General features: G+C 35.9%; 1 protein-coding gene across 1 annotated transcript; it reads left to right on the top strand.

The window, feature by feature from the left end:
• Positions 1 to 475: 475 nt before the first annotated feature.
• On the top strand, positions 476 to 8702 carry LOC130813951 (kinesin-like protein KIN-14I). Its single transcript, XM_057679891.1, has 19 exons — positions 476 to 1137; positions 1404 to 1570; positions 1697 to 1840; positions 2620 to 2856; positions 2953 to 3024; positions 3383 to 3451; positions 3549 to 3632; positions 3726 to 3857; positions 3941 to 4022; positions 4265 to 4360; positions 4444 to 4617; positions 4708 to 4814; positions 4918 to 5098; positions 5239 to 5398; positions 5553 to 5806; positions 6077 to 6240; positions 6328 to 6519; positions 7008 to 7498; positions 8307 to 8702. Exons 1-19 carry the CDS (start codon positions 1020 to 1022, stop codon positions 8434 to 8436), a joined length of 3054 nt encoding a protein of 1017 aa, XP_057535874.1. The 5' UTR covers positions 476 to 1019; the 3' UTR covers positions 8437 to 8702.
• The last annotated feature ends 1037 nt before the right edge of the window (positions 8703 to 9739 follow it).

Below are 9739 nucleotides of genomic sequence, written 5' to 3'. Positions count from 1 at the left end.
AACAACAAAAGAAACATCTCAAAATGGCAAATGAGAACTTCTTTAAAGAATGGAAATAGTATTAACTAAATTTTTTTATCAAATGACCGAAGTTACGATAAGCATATTTCAAACCTAAAATTTTCCAACACAAATTATTGTATGAGACGATTTTACCGAAAAACGCTCTTTAGGAGTATTTAGGTTACATAGCCCATTTATTATGAGACCGTTTTACACCTCAAAACAAGAAACCCATAAATTAAAAGTTTCTATTATTAAATTATTTTATTTTAAATATGAGGCATATCTCACAATGAAATTATTTCATATAAAAATTTTTAATTTATTTAATATATATTATGAAAAATACAAACTTGTTGAGATCGTGTCACCCAAATACGGTTTAGACGGAGGAAATAGGACACATAAAGACTTCCCAACTTACACAGTGCATGCAATTAGAAAGCCGTTAACTTCACACTGTTCAAGACTTACAAAAACGGTTCTCAAATTCAAAAAAAGAGAAAAATAAATCAACAATAGGCTCGGAATTTAGGTTTGGTGAAGAACATTGCGCTTTACAACTGCCTTCACACTCTGGTCTCATACTCTTCTACAACTATAAAGCACCTTTGATCAAATAAAGTGACAGAAATTACTAAATTAAGCTTAAAAATGGCGAAAGAGAGAGTGTAGTAGTCTCAAAGCAAAAGATAATCCCCTATCTCCATCATCTAACTGCTAAAGATTTCGACTCTTCCTTCTTAAAGCCTTTTATTCTCATACCCATTTTCATATTTTCCAATTGGGTGTTTTTTATAGCAAGACATAACACAGACAAATTACGGGTTTTCTGGGTTTTTTTTAGGATAATTACTTACCCATTTTGTGTTTTTTGGGTTTGATTTGTTAAGATTTGATTTGATTTTGATTCTTTCTTTTTTTTTTGGGGTATTAATTTCATGTTATTTGTGGGTATTTGATTTTTTTGGGATTTTATTGGTTTTGATAAGGAAAGATTGGTGGGGTGGGTTTTAATGGCTGCGACTGAAGCTATGTCGTTTAGTGTAGCGTCTGTTGTTGAGGATGTTCTTCAACAACATGGGGTTCGTCAAAGAGGTCTTGATTTGGAATCCAGAAGAGCAGAGGAAGCTGGTAATTTTTAATCTCTTTTTTTTCATATTTCTGCTAAATAAATTTTGATGGTGTAATTTGAATTGGGATTTAATTGGCATCACAAATTCAAATGGCTGATCTGTTCGAAAATCTTGGAGAATTTTGATCACGTACCAACATTAGATGAATTTTATGTTACTTTTTGTTTTTCTGGCTTTCATCAATAATATCTGTACTAGTGTAGATGCCGTTTGAGAATCTATTCTTGATGCTATAATGGGTTTTGGTTGATGCACTTTATTTAGCTATCAGAAGATATGAAGCAGGCAGTTGGTTGAGGAAAATGGTGGGGGTTGTAGCTGCCAAAGACCTGCCGGCCGAGCCTTCAGAAGAAGAGTTTAGACTTGGTTTGAGAAGTGGATTGATCCTTTGTAATGTCCTTAACAAGGTTCAACCTGGAGCTGTACCAAAGGTAGTTGTATTTGCTTTACTTTTAGCTATTTTTTTTCAATTTTTCATCCAATGGGTGAATCAATGTATACATGTAGTTGTTCTAGAAGGTTGTGATTTGAACTTAATGGCATAATTTTATGTCCAGGTGGTTGAGAGCCCAGCTGATTCTGCTGTTCTTCCTGATGGAGCAGCTTTATCAGCTTATCAGTACTTTGAGAATGTGAGGAACTTTCTTGTAGCTGCAGAAGAAATGGGACTTCCTACCTTTGAAGCATCTGATCTTGAGCAAGTATGTTTCTGCTATGTTTGTGTTTTCTGTTGAGATGTTTTTGGTATGATGCCATGGATAGAAAGCTTTAGTGATCATCTCTTTGGTTATGGTACCCAGGACTTGGGATCAGAAATTAGTCTGTGTTATTGATTTATTGTGCTTGTATGGTGTTTGGTATTTGATATCAAATAGTGGTAATGGAAACGAGATTTAGTTTTAATTCTCATAAAATGTGTCGTACTCGTATCATATTTTTGCTGGAACTCTTATCCTCAAATATGTGTTTTTCTTCCTGAATTTCCATTTCCACATGATATCACCTTTTTGAGTGGTAGCGGATGAGAATTGATTTTGCAAAAGAAAAAAAAATCATAAACCTTGTTGAGTAGTTTTTGTAGCGGAATTACATCAAAATTTGAATCACCATTCCCACCATGTATAATTAATAACCAAACGGGCCGTTAATTTATTTTGGTAAGCCATCCATTAGGATTAAGGCTTTGGCATTGTTGTAGTGTGATTTGTGAGTTATGTATCTTTATATACTATGCTTGGATGAAAAAAAGGCTTGTTGTTGAACTCCCCGATGACAAACAGAGAGACGGCTGTTTTGCAATTTGCAAAATCTGGTATCTGCTGTGTTCATTGCTGAACAGTTCAGTTTGACGTTAGAATCTTCTGTAACTCTGAAATGCTGATAATCATAAATAGTGAATTAACTGGATTTCTTCTGTTATGTTTTTTGTATAATTTTGCTTGTTCTAAGTGGATTTATATGATTGATTTTGCATGTACAGGGAGGGATATCAGCAAGGGTGGTGAATTCTGTCTTAGCTCTCAAATCTTATCATGAATGGAAGCAGACCGGGGGGACTGGAGTATGGAAATTTGGCGGAAATGTAAAACCTACCACAACTGTGAAACAATTTGTGCGCACAAAGTCGGAACCTTTCACTAATTCCCTAATTAGAAACCCGTCAATGACAGAGAAATCCTTGAATGCTCTTTCTCATGATATTGACACCAACAAAATGGTTAGTGCAATTTAGTCATTGCACGTTTTGCATTACTTCTTGTTAATATTACTATCGTTAAATGAATTCATGGTAACTTATTCCGCCATTCTGCAGTCAAGTTCCCGGTCTTTGAGTGCTTTAGTACAAGCTCTTTTATCAGATAAGAAACCAGAAGAAGTTCCACAGGTTAGTTTAAAGATTCTCGCAGAGATTATGATTCATGTCATTGTTTAGTTAGACTTCCTTTTTTATTCTTTTCTGCGCTATGATGCATTTATGAGTCATTGGCAACATATCTAAAAAGAAAACATAAGTCTAGTATTCATATTATGTATTTTAGTGATAAATGGTTGTAGAATCTGTGGAGTTAATTTAGATTTTTCTTGAAAATGTAACTTGCCGATGTGGAAATTATCCGTAGGAATTGAGGAATTTTTTTTTTTTCAATATTGAGTCTATGAAAGATGGGATTTTTCGAACTTCTTCAATAATTGACTCAACTAGAATATGGTTGCACTAAGGCTTGGGCTCTTGTTCAATGCAGTTAGTGGAGTCCGTTCTTAGCAAGGTCGTGGAGGAGTTTGAGCAACGCATTGGCTCGCAAAATGATTTGGTATGTTCATATAGGTTATGATGGAATAGTAAAGAGTACTAAGATCTATAGACCGTTTGAGCTTGATAATTATTCTTCCATATTTGTGTTACTCTAGGCGATTCAACCAAGGCAAGCAAAAGAGTTATCTGCATCACATGGGACAAAGTCATTTATGAAGATGGCTTCTACTAATTCTAAGGTAAGTTATTCCGTAATGAGTTTATACATGAGACTTTCAGCCAAAACTAGGGCCTTGAGGCAACTCATGACATCTTTAACTGTCATACTGAAGGTAGGGGATAGGAGTTACTCTTTGACCAAGAAGCCGGAAAGCATCGGTGACAATCAAATAAGTGCTGAACAATTGAGATGTCAAATGATGAAGCAACACGAGCTCTTTGATCGACAAGGAAAAGATCTCCAGGTAAGAAGATTATGAAGAAACTCTTGGTAGCGTGAACTCTATCCGGTCATGAGAATACTTATTGGTGTTGGCTGATTCTGTAGGAGCTGAAACAAACTCTACGTACAACTAAAGCTGGCATGCAATTTATACAAACAAAATTTCTAGAGGACCTTCAAAATCTAGGTATGGAATATGATGCTACTTATGTGTGCCGTTGGCGTCATAGTGCAAAATATCGTATGTATAACGATTTCCAGCTTACTGCAACCGAAATTAGGCATAGATAACTGCAAATCGACTTTAACCATTCACATTAACCGGAAAAGTCATTTTGCAACGGTCCATGCGATCACGTCTGAAACCATATTTTTGTACTATGAGCGGGGTTTATCACTTACGAGACCTGATGGGGTTATCTTTGTCAGGTTCACACGTTTATGGCCTAGCGCAAGCTGCCAGTGGATATCACAAGGTTCTGGAGGAAAATCGCAAGCTGTACAATGAAGTACAAGATCTCAAGGGTAAATTGAATGTCTTATCTTAATATTCTTTCCGTAATATTGATGGTTTGCTTATACTGTTTTCTTCTTCTTCTTCCTATTAGGGAGTATTAGAGTTTACTGTCGTGTGAGGCCCTTCTTAAGTGGGCATTCAAGCTATCTAAGTACTGTTGAAAACTTCGAGGAAGGGAATATTACCATCAGGGCACCTTCTAAGCATGGAAAAGGACTCAAATCCTTCAGCTTTAACAAAGTTTTTGGCCCATCTGCTACACAGGGTTAGTGACGATGATAATGCTTTATTCATAAGCAGTTTCTAAGTGCTGTTAGGCGGGTTTCTAAATCAGTTATTTCATTGTGTGGTACAGCTGAGGTCTTCTCGGATATGCAACCACTGATTCGTTCTGTTCTCGACGGGTACAATGTTTGTATCTTTGCATATGGACAGACAGGTTCAGGGAAAACATTTACTATGGTAATACGGTTCTCTCTATTTTTCTGCTCATATATTTCCATTTAATTTAATCTTTTTGAGTGCATATTGATGAAATTTGTGTTCCCGTTATTTGCATGTCCAGTCCGGACCAAAAGACCTCACCGAACAGAGTCAAGGTGTGAACTACAGGTCGTTGGGTGACTTGTTTTATCTCGCTGAGCAGAGGAAAGGAACTTTTCGCTATGATGTTGCCGTCCAGATGATAGAGATATATAACGAGCAAGTCAGGGATCTTCTTGTTAGTGACGGGCTCAACAAAAAATATCCTTTCTTAATTTTGGGACATTCTTATATCCGCGTTGATATGTGGATAATTTTTTTTGCTAACATGCTAGGACATAATTTAGGCACTAGAAAAACTTCAATATTCTACTATCAGCGTCTTCTTAACGTATTTATACATTAGAAATCCGTAACAGTTCTCAAAATGGACTCAATGTCCCAGAAGCAAGCCTTGTTCCAGTATCATCAACATCAGATGTCATTCACCTGATGAATGTCGGACATCGCAACAGAGCAGTTGGTGCCACAGCTTTGAATGACCGTAGTAGTCGTTCTCACAGGTGTGTTTATGGGATGCATACAGTTCAATAGACGGTTTCTCTTTTTAGTAGCTCTGAACTCGTACTTTATTGATATGCAATTGTTTGACTGTTTATGTTCAATAGAAGGTTTCTATTTTTAGTAGCTCAGAACTCGTACTTTATTGATATGCAGTTGCTTGACTGTTCATGTTCAAGGGAGAGATTTGACAACTGGTGCTGTATTGCGTGGTTGTATGCATCTGGTAGATTTGGCAGGTAGTGAACGGGTTGACAAATCCGAAGTGACTGGAGATAGGTTAAAAGAAGCACAACACATCAACAAATCTCTCTCGGCCTTAGGAGATGTGATTGCTTCGCTTGCACATAAGAACTCACACGTCCCGTATAGGAACAGCAAATTAACGCAACTGCTACAAGATTCATTAGGTTGGTCAATTCACCAAAATCTAACATTCTAACCAGTGTCACATGATTCGCTTATCTCCCCGCGAATCACGAATTGAAAAAAAGCAAACTATGGTCCGTTTTCGGCTATTCTTGGGCAATTTTGAGCGAATCGCGAATTCAAAAAACGAAGTAGCTAGCGAATTATATGTTACACTGATTCTATTTAACGAGCATATTCCTTTTCAAATTTTCTTTCAAGTCGATAAAACGTGAATATTTTATTGGCTGACATGACTCCAATTATCGCAGGAGGACAGGCTAAGACACTAATGTTTGTTCATATAAGTCCTGAACCTGAAGCTGTAGGAGAAACTTTAAGTACACTTAAATTTGCAGAAAGAGTAGCCACCGTTGAACTGGGCGCTGCCCGTGTGAACAAAGACAGTACAGATGTGAAAGAGCTCAAGGAACAGGTAAGATGGCTTTCGATATCTACTGTATGCTTCTATAATGCTTTCATTTGTACACTTTCATGTTTAATGCTTTCATATTTGTTTTAGATTGCCAATCTTAAGGCAGCCTTGGCGAGGAAGGATGCAGACTCCGTTCGTTCACACCAATCAGGATCCAGCAGCCCCGAGAGATATAGAGGGAAAGCTGATGGTCTTTCACCCTTTCATTCCAACCAAAATGGTGGGAATGTGTTATTTGATTGCGGTAGACAACTAATGGGAGATATTGCTAACAGAGAGGTGACAATCTTTGCTGCAGTTTGCAATCTGAATATTGGTTTTTTTCTTAGTCTAGTAATTATTACTCCCTTAAGTCGGAAAATGATAATTTGAAAGAACTTTACACAAAGGGCATTGGCCGGAGCTATTGGCTGGTTTAACCGGCTAAAATTATTGGCGGATTTGTTAGTTGCTTAAGCCAATTGTTTTAACCAATGACCCACTCAAAGGCTGTTTGACCAACCAAAAGCATAAAGCAAAGTCAACCAAAAAACTAAAAAAAAGTCATTTGCCAGACACCCTCAAATAATTGGAACTGATTGAAGTATACCATGCTATGTCTGGTCCTGTGACCAAGGTGCATCCTTCCCGATTTGTATACTTATACAAGGTTTTCATGTTTGAACAATGTGTTATTTTAGACTCGTGAAATCTAAATTTTGGAATTTTTTTTTTTTGTCTTAGGACAATGAAACATTCATTGGAAAATTATGTATTTTGTTTTACAGGTCTCTAACAAGTCTGCATCAAGAAAAAACCGACAAAGCTTTGATCTTGATGAGATTTTAAAAAATTCTCCTCCATTTCCTCCCGTCAATAGTCCTGGGCCAAATTATGGATGTGAAGAGAAGGGTCTAGATTCTGGTGAATGGGTAGATAAGATCATGGTCAACAAGCAAGATTCACTTCCGAAAACAGGAAACCGTTTATGCTGGGAAACAGCAGAAAATGGACACATGACCGATTCTTTTTACCCGAAATATTTCCCAGATGGTTCCAAACTATACTCAGATCAATCGTTTAATATGTTCAGTGGAAGTAATGATTTTGAAGTGACTAATGCAGACGACTTGGACGAGCTTGATGCTGCCACCAGCGACTCGTCTGAGCCAGATTTGCTATGGCAATTCAATCATAGTAAACTCCCAACACTTTCCCATGGAAGTGGATTAAAGTCCAAGAAACTTGATGGCAAGCCTACAAAGAGTCCTGAATTGAGGTAAGCTATGATTATTCGAAGATATAAATTTGTTTGTTCGTGTCAGTGTCACATGATTCGCTAATTGTCTCGCGAATCGAAAAAAGTGAATTATGGTTGGTTTTAGGCTATTTTAAACCATTTTGGGTGAATCTCGAAATCAAAAGGCGACCTAACTAGCGAATTATGTTTCACTGGTTCATGTTTTCTCTCATTTGAACCATTGATTAGCTTCTAGTAGGCCATTGCTTTGTGATTGTTCAAAGCTAGATTGTTGGTGTTTTCTCATTCAAACAATCTTCATTGAATATTAGCTTCAAGTCCAGTGTCACATGATTCGCTAATCTTCTTGCAAATCGCAAATCGAAAGAAGGAAATTATGGTCGGTTTTGTGCTATTCTTAGGCAAACTTGAGCGATTCACGAATTCAAAAGGCGAATTGGCTAGCAAATTATGTTATACTGTTCACGCCATTGCTTTGTGATTGTTTGAAGCTAGATAGTTCGTGTTTTCTCATTCAAACAATCTTCATTAATAGATTAGCTTCAAAGGCCAGTGTCACATGATTCGCTAATCTTCTCGCGAATTGCGAATCGAAAAAAGCAAATGATGCTCGGTTTTGGGCTATTCTTGGGCAAACTTGAGCGATTCACGAATTCAAAAGGCGAATTGGCTAGCGAATTATGTTATAATGTTCAAGGCCATTGCTTTGCGATTGTTCAAAGCTAGATAGTTCGTGTTTTCTCATTTGAACAATCTTTTCATTGGTTGATTAGCTTCTAGGCCATCACTTTTATAAGCATTATGCTAACATAAACTTACAATGCAGTCACAGCAAGTCCATGATTCCTGCCGTATCCCCTTCACCATCAAGGAAGCTACCGAATGGAACCCAAAAGAACGGAAGGCATCAATCGCTATCAGCAGAAGCAAAACGACGAGCTGCAAATAGAAAATAGTAGATAAAGTTATTGTTTTCAAAAGGGTGAAATCATCCCCTTGATTTTCTTCTTTTTTGTGAGGTGTTTTTTAGTCCCTCCGATTTGGTGGTTGTCGAGTATTTGAGGGCGAGTGAGAGCGATAAATATGTGTGACATACAGTATGATTTTTTTGTTCATTTGTAACATCTGTTACTTATACAGTTGAGCAATAATTCCAGTTGCTTGAATTTGTATACAAACTAAAAGATCTTAAAGGAAGATGGTTCCACTTGTGTTCATAATATGCAGTTTCTGATGTACTCCTATGAGCTTGATTTCGAGTTTTTTTGAGCTATGTTTTTCCCCTTATACAAGAATTGCTTGTCCGTATGCTGGAGAAAGGAGAATCATGAATTAGTCTATTGGTTCAGAGTCTTCCTATCATCCTTGTGACAGTCTCCGTGCCTGTAGGGAATCTTTAGTCTACACTTAATTAAAAAAAAGTTCCATGAGATTTTGGATTTGAATGGAGGTATGGAGCTCTTGATAGTATTTGGTGAGAGTTGAGACAATCTTCTATGCTCTTTAATAAATTTACATATTGCAAATGATAGTATCAATTGCTTATTTGAAAATGAATTGAAAAAATTGGAGAGGATCTTTCATGCCCATTAGATTGCACGATCATTGAGTTGGGTCTTCTTAACCAAAACTGTCAACGTATGTTTTTTAATTCGCGATAGACTATTAATAAATTTTCAATCACTAGACTAGCCTATGAATTACAACTCAAAGTTTTGATGATCCATTGTAACAATTTATTACAAAAAATAAAAATAAGAAAATTTCAATTATAGCCGCATCTTGACAAATAACTACTATTAAAGTGTCGATAAATTTTGAGTTTTGGTACTTGCTAGTTGTAAAATTTACTTAAGTGAGCTTTATTATTAATTAGGAGTAGATTTTGATCAATATATAAAATATATTAGGAATTTCAATTTTTATTTATGGCCAAATTAACAAAAAATTAATAAATAATTTGAAGAAAAGCTAAAGTTTTCCTCAAAAATTTTATATGTAGATTTTTGTTATCTAAATTGAGCTTTACTATTAATTAGGAATAGATTTTGATCAATATATAAAAATATTTTAGGAATTTCAATTTTTATTTATGAATAAATTAATAAAAATTAATTAATCATTTCACTTTTTTTTGAGAATTCATTCTAATAAATTATTATTTGCAAAAGTGAAATTAGATGGTAACGAAAATTTGTGAAAAAAAAATCTATTATGATTAAAGTTGTGCAATGGGAATGACAAACGGACCAGTATTTC

The sequence above is a fragment of the Amaranthus tricolor genome, chromosome 5 (genome assembly GCF_026212465.1).
Source record: "Amaranthus tricolor cultivar Red isolate AtriRed21 chromosome 5, ASM2621246v1, whole genome shotgun sequence".
In the NCBI taxonomy this organism is placed as follows: domain Eukaryota; kingdom Viridiplantae; phylum Streptophyta; class Magnoliopsida; order Caryophyllales; family Amaranthaceae; genus Amaranthus; species Amaranthus tricolor.
The sequence above is the reverse complement of the archived record's forward strand: the minus strand, read 5'-3'. Positions and strand labels throughout refer to the sequence as shown.

Coding starts and splice junctions, on each gene's coding strand:
- LOC130813951 (XM_057679891.1), top strand. CDS start 1,020: ATGGCTGCGACTGAAGCTATGTCGTTTAGTGTAGCGTCTGTTGTTGAG. Junction 3,858..3,940: donor GACAAGGAAAAGATCTCCAG/GTAAGAAGATTA, acceptor CTGATTCTGTAG/GAGCTGAAACAAACTCTACG. Junction 7,499..8,306: donor ACAAAGAGTCCTGAATTGAG/GTAAGCTATGAT, acceptor CTTACAATGCAG/TCACAGCAAGTCCATGATTC.